We start from the raw sequence: 18,123 nt of genomic DNA on the forward strand, positions 1-18,123 counted from the left end.
GTCATGTTTGAGGAAGAACAGCAGTGTCATCATAAATCTAATATTGCTGCTAATATCTGTTCCGCTCTGATAGGTTGTTAGTATATGAAAAGTGCTGAAAGGGAAAACTAACCAGTCATTTAATCAGCAGACTGTCTTCAGTTTCTTTTTTTTCTTTTTTTTTTGTTGTTCTAATGACCATAATCAATGTTACATGTGAATAATGAATTTGTTGAATTTAATTAATGGCACAAGAAACTTAAAGATTCAAATGAGTCTTGTTTATCTTTAAATATATATTATTTTATTGATCCCAGTGGGAAATTTGAAAAATTAAATACTTGCCAATGACATTACCTTACCATTAAACTGAACTATCCAAAATGATACCATATAAACTTAAGTCTCCTTCAAATATGAAATCTATCAGCTATGTGTGTATTTCATTGTTACTACTTTATTTATATTGCAAAACTATTAAGATTCTTCTTTGAAACAATGTATAATATGAGGCTTATATCAAATTGTTACTATATCCAGCTTACTGCATAGGAGCTAGAGATGTGGTGTAGCACAGCTGCTTTTGTTTTAAATGTTCATACATCATCAATGTGCTTTATGAAATATCTCTCTGTGTAAACTCATTTGTAACAGAAGCTCTGCTAATGGTTCCCCTAACAGTTTGCTTAGTGTATGCTTTCTTAGCCAGTGTGGTCCTACACCAAACAATGGTGTGGCAACTATTTTTTAAAAATCTATGTGAATGGATATTAATTAAAATTATTAATGTAACTGTCTTTGTTGACTTACCATAGTAGCCCTCTATACAGTCAAATGTATGTAGACACTTAATTTGTGCTCATTCCAAAACCATGGACAATGGAATTTATTCCCCTTTGCTGTAGTAACAGCCTCCACACTTCTAGTCAGTGTTTCCTCTAGATATTGAAGTGTGGTTCTAAGGATTTCATTCAGCCTCAAGAATAGTACTGAGGTCAGGGTCTGATGTTGGGCAAGGAGACCTGGCACGGAATTCAAATTCATCCCAAAGGTGTTCACTGGGGTTGAGGTCAGAGCTCAGTGCAGGCCACTCAAATTTATCCACATCAACCTTGGCAAACCATGTGTTTATGAAAAAAATTCTAATAGCTATATATTGCATATGGTTATTTATCATTTTGTATGCTTCCTGTTACAGACCAGACTCGGGAAACAAGCTACGATCCATGTACAGAGGCACTTTATTATAATATGTAGGCAGTCTGACAAGGAAAGTGCATTTGCATCATTCAAGTAGAAGTGACATGAATGTTCACCTCGCTAGAAGATGCTCTTTGGAGATGTGATTTACATTCAGCAGGAAAATGACCTTTTCCTCACCGTTCAGACAGAGTCCATCCTTCCTCTCTTCAGCCAACAGTTTAACATGACCTATCTCCTTTTGCTTCATGTTCTGGCTCCAACTCCATAGTGATCAATGGTGAACTATGCCAGGTTCACAGGTGTAGGATCAGCCTTACAAGTTAGCTCAGTCTGGAAATTATTTATTCCACAACTGGATGCAGTTTTCAGGACAGAGTCATTCCAGCCATGATTTGCAGTGATTGAAACTGAGTACATAATCAGAGGCAGGTAGTTTTCCTTGTTACAGCAATTGCACTGCTGTCACAGATTCACATCAGCTTCTCTATGGTGTCAGAGATTGCTTCAGTTGATGGGCCCCAAGAAGATGACCTCGTGAAGCGACTGATAATTGGAAGTCCCCAGACTTCCTCTGGATCTGCAGTAGAAGATGAATTTTTCTGTAACAGACAATACTCAGGAGGAAAGTAGAGATCCATGTACAGAGATATTTAATAGGATTATTAGCACAATTCAGAACTCACTATAGTGACAGAGGCAATGGTCAAAACATACAGCTGAAATAACAGAGGATAATCCAAAAATCAGTCCATGAGAAAAGACAAATCTCAAACAACTCTACAGTTGAAAATCCAGTATTGTGGTTGAAAAGCAGCATCCCATTCCCATCTTTTTTGGATAACATGGGAACACATGTACACAATAGAAACTGTGCACAGCTGTGGTTATTTTAAGTATCCTCAGTCGTCTGCCCTCTGTGTCTGTCTGAATGTGATTATCTGTTCAGTTGTGTCACCTGCCTGTTAAATCTGTGTCCTTTAAATATTTTGCTTCTTGTCAGTTTCATCCCGCCTTTCATTATGTTGGCATAACAGTTATCTCCCCAGAGTTATTACTTCTCCTTTCCTTAGCAAGATAGACTACTCTTCAATTTTCCCTTTCTTTTTCCCTTGGTGTGGCAAAAACCCAACTGAACTTTGTTTAAAACAGGCATTCTCGGGTCATGCTATTCTTCTGAGTGACAGCAGAACAGATGGGATCTGCGTTATGCCAACATTCAGACACTTTAATTGCAACAGCTGGAGTACACACACACACACATACACACACACACAGCTGGGAGCAGGGATTGGAGGGTGTTCTGTGATCCGTGTAGTGCGTCTGTAATCTGCTATAGGGTTGTTAAAAAAAACGACCCTCGTCTCCTCTGCCATAGACCAGAGTTGAACTGAGCTGTGTTCTGATCGCTGACCTGTAACACTGCTGATGTCCCGCTTGGAAAAAAAACAGAATATCAGTTCTACAGTAATATACCAGCTTTATTGTGGCACTCAACATGCTATTTTCTGCCTAGCTTCAGTCAGTGATGCCATATTTTGGCACATCCTTGCTGCCTTATATGCATTTTTACTGCTCAAGGGTAGATCTGGATTTCCATTTCTAAATTTACAGCTCCATACCACACTACCAAAGGTCCTTGTCCCAGAATACTAATGCATCTCTAGGACTTTGGAACTTCCACCTGCGGGTCATTGCTTCCATGGTTACCTACAGCTTATATAGCCCAGTTCTATAATAACTCACTGCCACAAAACAGATTATACCCAAGGCTCACCTGTTCTACAGTGGATATTTCACCTGGACACTATAGAACTAAAAAGTGCTACTGTAATCATAAAGACTGTGATGCTCATATTGAGCATCTTTTCAACACACTTTGAACTGTTTGGTTTTATAATAAACAACTGAATAAAATGTTTCTTCTCTACTGTAGGTTTCTTCCTCATGTCATCTCAGAGTTTTTCTGTACTCCGCCTGTGGCTTGCTCACTGGGGATCTAAATCAATTTCCGCAAAGCTGCATTGTAACTATGTCTATTGTCAAAAGCACTGTACAAATAAAATTGAATTGAGTTGAAGTCTTGCCATCTCCTAGATTGCATTTCTGAGCTGTCTTATATCATGTTAGTTTGTTAGTATGAACTTCCCATTTTGTAATCCCATGTAGTACTCTTGCTTTTTTGGCATGCTTTTTGGCATTGACATTTTGCTTGATTTCTGACCAAAGACTGCGACTTCCCCTGTTTTGTAATTGAATTTTACCTTATTTTGCTGTGCCTTCCTTAACCAGGAGTCTCGTGTGATAAGAAGCTGATGTATGGCCAGAAAAAAAATTCATTGATACATTTTAAGATGTCTGGTTTATAGCAGCAGAGTGTGATGCAATAGAGTCTTCCATTCTAACATCACATTCTTCTCTCTACTCTATTCATTGTGCCATTTATAACCACTAAAGGTTTTCTTGTAATGTCATGGGTTTTGATGAAAGCACTATGAGAGTCTCTTAAATCATTAACATTAACATTCTGTAGCCAGGGACTCTCAAAAAAACTGTCTCTCTCCGTACAGAACAATCCAACTAACCAAACGTTAGGCTTATTATTTAAACATTTGATCATTTTCACTGCTGCAACAAAAATTATTATGGAAATAAATAAATTGTAAAAACCCCTGCCTATGCTTAATGTATCCCTAGGTCTACACACCATTACTGTATTATCTCTTCTTCCTCTGCCATCAGGGTATACCACCTAGGTGAAGGAATGATTTATATAAAGCAATAAGGCTTTCTCATGTGCCCTGTCTGCATGCTGTGTCCTCAGACTGCAGTGTTTATATCAAGGAGGAGCTTGAATCTTCCAGCATGTTTTATTTGGTGACTCTTATGTTCTGTAATAGGATACAAAAGACAAGGTAGAAGAAAAGAAGCTCCTGAGAGAGTCTGGCAACCTCTACGTACACACACCCACATTTATATTCTCAGAGCCAAGATTTGCCCACATAGTAGTGCTATGTTTGTTCAGACAGACAGCTCAATTCTTGAAAGCTGAAAAAAAAATGTAATAATTGAGTAAATTCTCATATGCTTACGGATTTCTAGAATTTGGCCAGGTCAAAACAGGTTTGATGCTATTTTTCTTTTTCTTTTTTGAGACAAGGTGCATGCAACAATTTCACACAGGTATTTATCCACAGCAACATCTTTCTTTTAGCTAACTAGCTGAATTCATCCTACCACACAATGCTCAACATAGTTTACTCTACGAAAGCAAATATGACAACAGTCTCATAGCCATAACTATTACGCTGGAGATGTATTTCCCCACTTTTATAAAGGAGCAATCTTTTACAAAATATTTGTATAACAGCATGCAGGAGAAGCTGATCCATGGCCTTTCTAACAGTATCAGTTTAGCCTTATTCATAGAATGGCATATGTAATAAAATAAGAAGTGTTTCATATCCAGGCGTCTGTAAATTAACACACTAGGAGTGAGTTTTTGGCAGGCTTCCTTTCCTGTATATCCAGATGTTTCCATTGTACACATAATATTGAACAAAGGGTGAATTTATAGAAAACTAGAATCATATTATGGTATATGTGTACATAAAGTGACTCAGTGGCTTAAGTGTAGCTTTTACAAAGGAAAATGCTTGAGAGATTTTTTTTTTTGGGTTGGTTATATTTTCTTTTTCTTCTCTTACTTTCTGACTTGCTTGCTTGTTTGTTTGTTGTTAATCTCTCCTGTGCCTTGCACATGCAATCTGAAGACAAATTTGTTGGCACAGTGGGGCAAAATTAAGTTTGCCCTACTGTGTGAACAAAGTCAAATTACCTTGTCATTTAGTTTTGTTAGTGTTAATGACATTGTGTTTATTGGTGTTTGAACAAACCAATGTTGGGCTATTACTACGATTTCTGCAGTCAACAGTATACAGTATCTTTTATCATCATTTTTGATTTGTCAACTCTTTTGCCTTATTGCAAATTTTCCAAGAAGTGCTTGGCTGCTTCTACAGAACTTAAGTGGCTCTCTCTCCAATTGGCCCAAAACCATAACTCAGCAGACCTGAATCCTGACACAGACCGCTTCATCAACACTGTATTTACCTTGTTTAGGCATCATTAAGACATTTACTATATTTCCCCTCTACCTTTCATGCATATGTGTCTAATTCAGAGAGACTAATGAAAATAAGGTGCGCATCTTCACTGAGTTATACGGTTATTAAACACTCCCTGGAGGCTGGTTCGCAGTATCAATCCTTGTTCTCAAGTGATTCATTCAGACCGGTTGCCAGTTAACAAGCTCAGCCTGACACCCACTCTAATGCACTAGTAACAGATTCGGCTTGCTGAGTGTGTGGAGGCTGTAATTTACACAGCCCTGAGTGGGACTATATCAATGTATTTCTCTCTCAGCTCTCAGAAGTCTAGACACTTGAGCTAATGTGACTTCCTCTAGTTTTCATCAGTGTACAGATTTCAGCTTCTTTTTTAATTGCTCGCTTTATTTGAGCGTTTGGGTTTTGTATTTTGACCCAAAAATCCTGTGCTATTATACTAACATCATGTACCTTTTTTCACTCATTTCTGTCTGTCTGTCATTTCCATTGAGCTCCATCCATCCAGTGCCCTTTCCATCTCTGCTGCTATTCCTTGCTTTCTCAACTTCCAGTGGATCAGCACTTTCTCTCTGCATTGGCAGATACACTCTAATTCCCATAGATCTGTTAAGATTAAGCATTATGCTAATTACTTCCTCCAAAGCTTCCCTCACACTCCGCTCTGCTCTTTCACTCTCTGTCACTCTCTCTCTCTCTCTCTCTCTCTCTCTCTCACTGCTCCCCCCACCCAACTCTCTCTTTCTTCCTGTGTAAGATTACTGTTATCACTACGTCTGAGTGAGAGTGCACTGAGATGCAGTAGGCTTCATGTTATACAATAAATCTGAGCACTTATTAATGTAAGGTTTTGCCCTCCTACTCTTAATCTCTTGTCTTGTGTAAAGGGCATTGTATTTGACAAAGCATTAAATTAATTACTTCTAATTAAATAATCTTCTTCAGAATGAAATAATAGAAAGTTCCCTGTGTAGAAAGCCATAGTTTGTTCTGCACTATTACTCAAAACACTGTGTATAAGTCACACTGCAGTTAATGATGAAGACCACTGAGCTGCAATTTCACCATATATTTAATCAGGATGATGAGAAAATGTCTGTGCATTAATATTTCTGATCGAACGACTTTGATTTGCAAAGCTTTGATAATGTTACACACATACACTACACTGAAAACTACATTGGCAGGCATGTCATAAGTCTGAGACTGTATGTCCTGCTTAGAAGCAGTGCATTAAAAATAATTTCCCATCACACACGGGCAAACTTTATGTCAGCTTGTGTTTATCAGAGAAATAAAAATTCCAAGGTGTTTTGCATTTTTTTCTCAAGAAAAAAGGTTTAAGCAACATGAATGAGAGATTTAAGAGACATGCCATAACAATATTCTTATCTACAAAATGATGGTGAATTTTTGTATAGCTTCAGCCATTAATTACACAGATAGACACAAGCTGCTTATGGAGTCGGTACAGACACAGCCAGTGATATAAGCAAGAATTTGTGTGTGTGTGTGTGTGTGTTAGCTAGGAGCTTCATGCTGACTGGTGTAAGTGTGTAAGTGTCTCCTCAGCCATGTTGATGATTGTGTATCTCAGCAGGAGTTTGGAGCTGTGCGATACACACTCTGAAGGCCGTCTGATTAAAATGGAGCAGGTCTTTTCCTCCTCAGCCCTCGCACTGTTACTCACATTATTCAGGCGCTCACTTCCCCTGCATTGCTGCACTCCCCTCACCGACACGCAGGCTTCATTCATTCTGAGATGTTTGAGTGGTTTTAACTTCTTACACACACACACACACACAAACATTTCCTTTATGACAGCCACTGAAAAATATATCTTTTAAGATTGATGATGTACTAAAAGACTAAGTCTTTTGTGTGTGGGTGGTCGCATCACATTTTCATGTAAATATCTAAAAACTAAACCATTGTGGCACTCACAGAAATTTGCAACATGCAAGTTATTAGAGTATTACAGCACATAATAAGGATATTTGCACTATTATATAATAGGCAAAGGATGATATGTAAGACGTCTACTTCCACGGAGAGTTAAAGACAAGAAAAAGAGAGCAACACGGAGACAAAGGGAGATTTCACTGGATTGTGACAGGGTTGACATGAGGAGGAGGAGACGAGAGAGGGGAAAGTGAATAAAGGAAAGTAGATACACGAACACACACACACAATTTGAGTGTAATCTCTTTAGATGGACAGTATGACCTGGTCACATAATGTCTCAGGTTTTGACAATAAAGAATGCAGCTCATGAAAGCACTTACGTCAGTATTGTGTCATACAGAGCGTCCTCTACAATAATACCCAAGAGTCTGCTTAGTCAGTTCATTTCAAGCAAGTTCCTCTGATGCAATCTATAGCATATCCCTGGCAAGTGTGGATTAAAAATGTGCCAACATAATGTCCAAGAGTCAGGCCTAATGGAAGCTTACTGAACATCTGTCTTATTTGTGAATAATAGGCAATGTACAATATAGTGACATCAATCTTCTTGTGTTTACTCCAATATTAAAAAGTGTTTTCTTTGTTTTAGTTTTTTTTTTTTGTATTTTATTTTTCTTAATCTGCCTTTTTAAAGGAAAGGAAAGATAAGCAAAAATTTTATATAAAAGAAATATATCAAGTTATAAGATAAGGAAAAAGAATGAAGGCATATTTTCTACAGCCTTTATATATTGGCTTGGGGACATTGGCTGCTATGCTTTTTTAAAGGTTTGATAAGAAGTGTCAAGCCAAGTTGTATACAGGCTACTGGATCATTCAGCAATTGTGTGTGTATTCATCCATTCATTTTACCTAACCACTTTTCCGGGTCAGTGCTGCAGTGGAACAGAAGCCTATCCCAGGAATTCAAGGTGTGAGGCAGTAATACACCCTGAATGAGATGGTAGTCTATCACAGACCCACCCCACCCTCAACCAAACACACACACACACACACATACACCCACACACACACATATTCACACCAAACTATGGGCAGTTTAGTTCCCAATTCACCCACTGTTTCTGGGAGGTGGGAAGAATCCAGAGAACCAGCAGGAAACACATATGAATATGAGAAACTTCACACATACAGTACCCTGAGCTCAGGATAGAACTGGAGCTACTCGTCATCCTGGTGCCACCCACATGCTCTATAAACTTTTATTTAAAATGCATTTAGTAATATTCAATTCAATTTATTTGTATAGCGCCTTTTTTTTAAATAAAACCTAGAAAAAAGAAAAGCATCTGTGTTCACAGGTTGCGCAGGTAAGAGCTAAAATTCTGAGTATCCCAAATCTGATCCTAGAGAAATTTGGATTGACTAATTTGTCACAATGTGTTGCTGTCTACATTACTGAATCTCCATATTAATCAGTGGCCATTGGTTGCTTTGTGGCTTGATAGACTCTGACCATAAAATATCTTTATATGTGTATTTGCACTAACATGTTACATTTGTCAAGTCCATTGATTTGAAACAAAAACTCAGTTCTGGCCTTACTGGTGTGTATAATCACCTGCATGCATGTCTTTCTGCTACGTCAGGTCATGATGACTTATATCCCCAGATTTTGTCCAGGTTGTAATAAAAACTTGTGTGCACCATCCAGTTCTCCAGAGGCAGGGCTGTGGATGCACAGTCTCAGCTCTGGGACTAATTCGCCAGCTCTCTGTCACTGTGGGCTACAGAATGTGCCTGCCAGCCATGAGTAGTGTGTAGCACTAGTGTTCCTGTCAGTGCTGGCAGAATGTCTAAATGTCATCATGCTGGCCTGAGGCACAGGAGGCGACTGCAAGAGAAACACTAATGTCATGATTCACGTGGCAGCTGCATTAGAGCCAATTTCAGATCCACAACTGGCAAGGCAGCTTGGTGGAGCTTATCACAGTGTTTCTCTCATCAGCTGGAATGATTGTGTCTTTGTGTATCTATGTGATTTGAAAAAAAAAACAAAAAACAAACAAACAAAAAAGCAGAAATGTAATAGGCTATACAGTAAAGGGAAAGCTGGAGACACAAAGAGAGAAAAAGAGTGTATGGCTAGTGTTTTACAGTAACTGGAGTTGTTTGGAGACTAAAGCTCATATTTCTACAGTGGGATGAAAACCTAATAATGCAACACTTACAGAGAAAGATGAAGATGTTAGATTCCTCATCACCACACACAAATATTTACACTTCCAGTAGAAGTATATTTCTATCAAAATTTGTCATGCACTCATAGACAATATGTGTATGTGTGGTTTGTAGTAGTGTGTCATGGCATACACCGATCAGGCATAACATTATGAGCACTGACAGGTGAAGTGAATAAGACTTGATGATCTCCTCATCATGGCACCTGTTAGTGGGTGGGATATATTAGACAGCAAGTGAACATTTTGTCCTCAAAGTTGATGTTAGAAGCAGGAAAAATGGACAAGCCTAAGGATTTGAGCGAGTTTGATGAAGGGCCAAATTGTGATGGCTAGACGACTGGATCAGAGCATCTCCAAAACTGCAGTGGGGTGTTCCTGGTCTGCAGTGGTCAGTATCTATCAAAAGTGGTCCAAGGAAGGAACAGTGGTGAACTGGTGACAGGGTCATGGACGGCCAAGGCTCATTGATGCACATGGGGAGAGAAGGCTGGTCCGTGTGATCCGATCCAACAGACAAGTTTCTGTTGCTCAAATTGCTGAAGAAGTTAATGCTGGTTCTGATAGAAAGGTGTCAGAATACACAGTGCATTGCAGTTTGTTGCATATGGGGTGACCAGTCATGCTGACCCCTGTGCACCACCGAAAACGGCAACAATAGGCACGTGAGCATCAGAACTGGACCATGGAGCAATGGAAGAAGGTGGCCTGGTCTGATGAATCACATTTTCTTTTACATCACGTGGATGGCCGGGTGCATGTGCGTCACCAGGATGCACTATGGGAAGAAGGCAAGCCAGTGGAAGCAGTGTCATGCTTTAGGCAATGTTCTGCTGGGAAACCTTGGGTCCTGCCATCCATGTGGTTGTTACTTTGACACGTACCACCTACCTAAGCATTGGTGCAGACCATGTACACCTTTTCATGGAAATGGTATACCCTGATGGCTGTGGCCTCTTTCAGCAGGATAATGTGTCGTGCAACAAAGCAAAACTGGTTCAGAAATGGTTTGATGAGCACAACAACGAGTTTGAGGTGTTGACTTGGCCTCCAAATTCCCCAGATCTCAATCCAATCGAGCATCTGAGGGATGTGCTGGACAAACAAGTCTGATCCATGGAAGCCCCACCTCGCAACTTACAGGACTTAAAGGATCTGCTGCTAAAATCTTGGTGCCAGATACCACAGCACACCTTCAGGGATCTAGTGGAGTCCATGCCTCGATGGGTCAGAGCTGTTTTGGCAGCAAAAGGGGGAATATCTCTATATACATTCAGATACACTGTAAACCCAAAGTGAACATAACCTGAACGAGAAGTTTTGTTTGTTTGTTTGTTTGCTTGTTTATTTGTATGAACTGAACCATTATGCCTATAGAAATAAATGTAAAACCCTGGAAAGAAATAAACCAGCAGTAGAAATGCCAGCACTTTCAGCATAGTCTGTAAATTATGGCGCTGGCAGTTCCTCAACCTTAGCTATAGATTAAGTTAGCTAATTGAAACTATAGCATCCCTGACCAGGCATTTACTAAGGATGAATGAATGACTGCCATAAATGTATCATGCAGTGACTGAAGTTCACATTAATCAATGTAGTACTTGTCGCATAAGCTTCATATCTGTATACACTTCATATACCATTTATCTATGCCCTTAAGGTTCGTACACCTAAAGTATTTCTATTGTTGTTTTTATTTAAAGTATCTTTCTAAAGCTATGTTGGACCAAATTAACTGGAAAAACAGTTAAGATCTGCCAAAATGTGCCACTATATCTGTCTAGTTTCGTTTTCTCATGCAGTAAATGTCAGGATTTGTTACATGCTGTTGCAGAAAGGAAATGAAACTAATCATTCAGTCTATAATCAGTCACTAGCTATTCAAACACCGGTGATGCTGCATAGTCATGTGCCATAGTCAGTCTTTTTTTTGTCACTTTTACGAGACTTACTAGCATCTAGAATGTTAATTCTGTTTTAGATATGTGTAAAAGGGAAACATTATGGTTTCTGTTGCAGGATAGTCTGTTGTTAAGAGAACTATATATAGCCATGTCGAAAATTTCACCTTGTAAAGGGTTTTGCCTGACATATGTCAAACTTCTTAAGCAGCTCACATCAAACCAAATGTGCAAAGTCTGTTGTAGTTTGTGATAGCCTGAAGGACAGAGAAGAAACAAAGCACCAAAGCTGACTTATGCATCATTCTGTTACACTTGTGAATTATCAGAGAAAATGCTTCAAAAGTCTCCAAAAAGAGAAATTTCCCACACAATTCTACTGCGATTCATAGTGACCTGTCGAGAGGTGGGCGGATTTCCAGCTCTGTGATGAGATGTGCATGTTTAAAGAGTTTGGCTGAAATGTGATGCTGGCTACCAGCATTTTACAAGCACTGAATGTATAGTTAAACTCCATTCCCCAGGGGAAAGATGGAGCTATTGCACTTAATTAAAATGAAGTAGCTTTTAAGTAATTAAAGAATGTTTCATTTTCTTACCAATGTTTAACACATTATATACTTTTAACCAATTAAGACATGTATTTCCTCTTAGGTGCTTAGATGCACTTTCTCCTTTCAGTCTAATGCAGTAGATAATTTTCCATCATCTAGACCCATAATTGGATTTAGAACATGAAAAGACATCATTAGACAATGCAAAGCCAAGAACCACCACAGGAACTAGCAAATGAATTGAAGACAAAGGAATAAATCTTTTTTCATCTTTAGTAACTGCTGCATCCTGGTCAGAGTTTCAGTTGAATAGACTTCAGATATCAGCTCGTTGCAGGGCATTCACATCTATTAACACACTCACTCACATCTAAGAGAGATGTGACCTGAAGGAAACACATGGACACCTGAGCTAAAGGAGCTAAGGATCCTGCCCAAAGATGTTTTAAATACAGAAGCTAAAGCTATCTATCAAGATGAACAAAAAATAGCATGTAACTTTACTTATTACTACTTCCTGTGCACTAACTTGTACCCTTTTTTTAAAAAAAAATATACTCATCATCATCATCATCATCTCATCATCTATACTCATCATCTCTGACCATCATCAAGACATTCTCATACATTAGCCACATTGTATATCTGACAGTTTAGTTGTTAATATGAATTGGGTTTATTCATCCAGTTGTTTAGTTGTTATACATCCATGGCATGTTTAATCTTTTATCGCTCCTGAGGCTGTTTGTCAGCATTTACACTGTGGATCGCACAGTCTCATTCTCTGTCCCTTTAAAGCAACATCAGGCAGGCTTAATTTTTTAACGCTCCAGTCCACACCACACCGCAGTCAGAGAGAGAGAGAGAGAGAGAGAGAGAGAAAAGAGAGAGTGAGAAAACAGACAAGGGGGAGGGAAGGAGAGGAAGTCAGGAACGAGGGGGGGAGAAGGAGTGACCATGAGTGATCGAGGAAAAAAAAGGAGGGATATGAATGACAGAGGGAGGGAAAAACAGGAGGGAGGAGAGAAAATGGGAGGGCTTTGAGAAGGAGGGACGGCGCGAGAGAAGCATGCTTCCAGTGTTGGCTCGATAATACAGGCAAGAGGGGGAGAGACAGGGAGTACATACTCATACACTCTCTCTGTCAAACATATATGCCGTCTCTCTCTCTCTCACACACACTCATACAGAGTCACATACTGTCAGAGTTGAAACAGAATCAGGAACCTGGGACTGAAGAAAACTGGATCAGAACTGACATAATTGGACCTGCGGGACAAGGTTTCTTTCTCAGGACTTGTACAGCAGGACCAGTGCTCGGAGATGACTGACACATAGAACCATTCATAAAGTAAGGGACAGAAATCTCCATCCATCCTCTCCACACCTCCCTCTTCCCTCTCATCCTTCATTCATTCATCCCGCTCTCCTCTCGTTTCTCAACGTGGGTGAAGGACACAGGACTGCCTGCTCATCTGTGTTAGCTGCACACCATAGTGCACTCCTTCCTCTCTCCCTCTCTCTCCCTCTCATTCATTCTCCGCTCTCTCCCTCGTTCCTGAATGTCACCTCTGCATGAGGGAGCCTGTGGAATTTACAAACCATTTCCCAAAGGCCAGAGATGGAGCGAACACTGAGGGGGCTGAAAGATGACAGAATCAGTCTTCCATCCAATTCCGTTCATCCGTGCTTCTCTTTCTGTCATTCCTTACTCTGGACGTGAGCTTCTGGCATTGATTGGACCTGGTTTCGGTTTTTTATATTTTTAATGTATCTTAAAAGTGATTTCTTTGATTTTAAAATTGTGTTCATTTTGTAATTGAATTCCACTGCGGATTGCCTTGTTTGTAGTTTTTTTTTTTTCTAGAACATTTTTCAATTGCAATTTGCGTTTTTTGAATCTGGCTAGCTTATTGATTGCCGCTGTGAAATACTGATAACATCTGGAGTCGATGTAAAGCTGAAGTATCTGCTCAAGGTTTCTCTGTGCATGTGGAGCTGGGACTTACCGGACAAGCTACGACAGGACAGCAGACAAGAGACACAGACAGGACAGAGCTTGACAGAAGCATGCTTTGTCCGTGTTTAGCTCTTCCAACTCCAACATGACTCTGGTAATAACTCACTGTCACACTCGAGGTCCAACACTGGCATATTAGAGCGACTTCTGAAACACGACACCAGCAAGCCACCCAACAACTTCAACAGTCTCCACCCTCAAGAGACTTTTATTTCATTTCTGTCTTTCTGGCTGTGCTTCGTTGGCATCTCTGTCCATCATCCTGGGTGGTTGGGCAGGTTGGCGGCTCAGTGACGCCCTCCGTGCCCCTTGGGTGAGCTGGGCACAGCAAGATGGCCGCCCTCGCCAGCTCACTGATCCGACAGCGCAGGGAAGTGAAGGACCAGCAGGCCAACCGGCAGATCTCCAACAAGCGCAAACCCTGCCCCAAGAGCAACAAGTCTCTATGTCAAAAACAGATCCTCATCCTCATCTCCAAAGTGCGACTATGTGGCAGTCGAGGGAGAAAACTGGAGAAGAGACCAGGTGAGTGGACAAAAAGTCTTCGGTTTCTCCTCCAGTCGTCATCTCATGACATAGACACTTTAATGTATATTGTTATAAAAGACACAAACTCGAAAATAAGTAATAACTCAGTTATTCACCTTACAGCATATATGCAATAACTGCAGTGAAACTAACGGGAAGTGTGTAGCTATGAGGGTGAAAAACATAAATCTGAGAACTGGTCCTGGGAATTTTATGGGATTAATTTTACACATAAAAAGCACACTGAGGTTTCAGAATCCCTGCATAGCCATGTAAGTGATTTGAGTACATTTGTAATGGTGAGGGAAAACTTTAACAAAATTATCATGACTATCAGAATGTGTATATCCATAGTGCTCTGCAAAGGAACTGCATGGCATCCAGGGTATTTCAGGGACAAGCTCTGGATCCACATTGACCCTGACCAGGGGTTACTGAAGGATGGCTGAACTAATCCAAGGCTAATTTAAAATACTCTCTATAAAAAGACATTTGTATGCAGTGTGTCGTCCTTCTATCCAGCAACAGGAAGCGAAGATGCTGTGATTTGATTGTCTGATTATTTGGTTGTGTGACACAGTGCCTTTGAGCTGTGCTCCTGTTTTACGGTCAATGAATGAACTTGAAGCAGGCATCCATCATTCACACCCATGTTAAATTGTCACAGCTGCATTTACGACTTTTCCGGTCTTGCCCTGCCCTGCCGTCTCCTCACCTGTAAGCCTGTAAGGCTTATGCAAACAAGACAAATATTGTGTGTGTGTGTATGTGTGTATATGTGTGTGTTTATTGTGCTAGATACTTGAGTGTCATCTGTTTGTGCAATAAAGCACATCAAGACCTTTACTCCGTTACAATAAATCAATCACAGCACTGATGAGTTCATGGTCAGAAACACTGTAAAGTACAGAGGGGGAAGGCCCTCCCGAGCTTTACGGCATCATGGGAGAAGTGATGTGGAACAGAAGTGTCTTGGTCAGAGCTGCTCCTCTTTCTCCTGAGACAGCATGATGCATTGTTTACTGTCACCAAGCCAGAGTGACCTTAAACAGCTCTTGGAAAAATAGCTGCATTAGATTTGTTTTAGAGCAAGAATTCAATTCGAAGTAAAACGTGTAATTTTATTTGACTTTCTGCATGACTATAATCGACTTAGCATATTTCACACGTACATTAAGATGGAAATATCGAAAATGAACATCTGTTCACTGATAAACAGCAGCAAAGGAATACATCTAGAACAGCAGAACAGTGACTACACTATCTGTAATGCATTGCCCTTGATTCAAATGTATCTCATTAATAACTGCCTGTGCCAGTAGAGGGCACCACTGAGATGCATGCTAAATCTCAGGAATGCCTCTAAAGATTAATGAATGTGAGCTGGACATGACAATACCAGACTTTATGCTCTTGGAGTAAATCCTTCAGCTGACATTATAAACAATGCCATTTCCTATTTACACATTTTTGTATCTTGGCAAAAGTTCCTCACATTCCAGCTGCTGTCTTTAGCATATCTGCTAGAGGAGATATTCTTGTCACTGGGCCATTTTCTGTAAATTAGGGGCCAAAAAAGAACAGAAACAGTGAAATAATAGCAATATAAATTTTACAGCTGGGCTATGATCAAAGCTGCTATTATATTAAAAAAAAATGAATCCACATCTCCCAAATCAATATTTTCCAGTGCTGTGTTATAATTAACATTAACTCACTGATTTTATTATTAATGATCCATATGTAACATTAACATAGTAATCAATATTTGTATTAATTCATGTTTGTTTGAAATGCCTTAATTAACTAATGTTTTTTTTTATGACTAAAACATGAAACTGCAATAATTAACAAGTTATTAGGGGTTATCTTTTTTCCTTTTTTTTTACTCTACAGTTTTTACACTATTACATTACAAAACAAACAAATCAGTATTTTTTGTGTTTTTTTTTATCATTTTAAAATATAAAATTATTTATGCTACAAAATGTATTGTTTAATCTAGAACGATGGTAAATAAGGAATGAAGCACAACCAAGTGTGCCGTTAGAGGAAAATAATCAAGCACAGGGTTTATGATGCAACTTGACAGTTGTTGCCTCACTATTTGCCTGACTCTCATTTTTTATCCTCTCTGTAAATTAATACGACAAGAAAAGAAAATAGAAAGAATTTAATACAACAGCAACAACAACAACAACAAAAAAGAAAATACAGCTTCGTAATGCTATGTAACCAAAGAACTATAAAGTCCTCTGTCCTGATAGACTGATAGAAAACCACTACAAGGTGCTGACACTGGAGTGGTGGCAGGATGTATGTTGGGGTGAATGTTGTTTATTTGGTGGTTTGTATATTAGGGTATGTGTTTGTGTGTATTTCGGGGGTGTATGTAAGAGTGTATATAGGATTTTGGGATGTATTTTGGAGTGTATGTTGTGGAAATATGTTGTGTTATATATTGTGGTGTAGTATGAGGGACTGTTGTGTGTGAAAATTCCAGGAAATCAGCAGTTTCTGAAATACTCCAATCAGCCCATCTGGCACCAACAAGCATGCCATGGTTAAAGTCACAGAGATCACACTCTGATGTTTGATGAGAGCATTAGCTGAAGCTCTTGACCTGAATCTGCATGGATTTATGCATTGCTCTGCTGCCACATGATTGGCTGATGATAACTTTTCCAGAGCACCAACAACGCACAAGTCTAAAGGTTTACTTCTCTTTCACTTACTATACTCCACATTTCAGAGAGCTGCATCAGTTCCGAGGGTCAGGCTCTGTGTAATCTCTGTGGCTCTGTGGGTATATTAATGACTGTCATGTGGCAAGTTCATCATGGTAATTATGAGGGAAACCATCCTGGCGTCGCACAGCATCTGCTGCAGCAGAGTGCAGAGCGGTAATTCCCGGCTAAAATACAGCACTGATCGCCTGCACAGCACCTGATCAAAGATTACCTTCTTCTCCTCTGGTCAGTGTGCGGATCAGCATAAACTCCTCCAAAGTGCTGCAGCTATTCAGTTATTGTGTTATTATGTGGATGATAGAAAGGGTCTGCTTTAGAGAAATACAGAGAGAGAGTGACAGAGAGGGAGAGAACTTTTTTTCTGAACTCTCTCTCTCTCTCCTTTTTTGTCATTGAACAGGCAAGAAAAATGAGATCACAAAAAGGTAATCCCTCATTCTACTGTCCTTTCAGTGCTGTCAGAAAACTTCAAGTGTACTCCAGCTTGTTAAAGCTAGATTGCAAAGACATAAGGTAGATGTTAGTTTGGTGTGTGTGTGTGTGTGTGTTGGGTTGTGTGCTCATTCCAGGACTAGTTCAGAGAGGGTACTTTCTCTCTCTTTCTTTCCCTCTCTCTCTCTCTCTCTCTCTCTCTCTCTCTGTCTCTCTCTCTCTCTGTGTGTGTGTCAGTGGGGAGCTGGTAGGTCACTGTAACTGCTCAGTGATTTTATTGATTGAGTTTCTGATCTTTTGCTGCACACAGATTTATCTTCACCTGCAGGATGCAAGTCTGGGTTCTGCTGCTCAGCATGGAACAAGTGCTGTCACGAAAGAGCAGAGTGTGTGTGTTGATATGTGTCAGTGTGTTTGTGTGTGTCTGTGTGTGTATATGTGTCTGGGGGTGACCGCTGCCTTTTTTTGTTGTGTGTGCTTTGGCTGT

The 18,123-nt window shown here is 39.8% G+C and overlaps 1 protein-coding gene across 1 annotated transcript in view; it reads left to right on the plus strand.

Annotated features, from left to right (window-relative positions):
• The first annotated feature begins 12,997 nt into the window (after nucleotides 1-12,997).
• fgf11a (fibroblast growth factor 11a) overlaps nucleotides 12,998-18,123 on the plus strand; it is a 73,302-nt gene continuing 68,176 nt past the window's right edge. The window contains exon 1 of the mRNA XM_058393771.1: nucleotides 12,998-14,451. Coding sequence (XP_058249754.1) covers nucleotides 14,259-14,451 — 193 coding nt within the window. The 5' untranslated portion in view covers nucleotides 12,998-14,258. The remainder of the gene's footprint in view (nucleotides 14,452-18,123) is intronic.

This window comes from Hemibagrus wyckioides, linkage group LG07 (genome assembly GCF_019097595.1).
Source record: "Hemibagrus wyckioides isolate EC202008001 linkage group LG07, SWU_Hwy_1.0, whole genome shotgun sequence".
In the NCBI taxonomy this organism is placed as follows: domain Eukaryota; kingdom Metazoa; phylum Chordata; class Actinopteri; order Siluriformes; family Bagridae; genus Hemibagrus; species Hemibagrus wyckioides.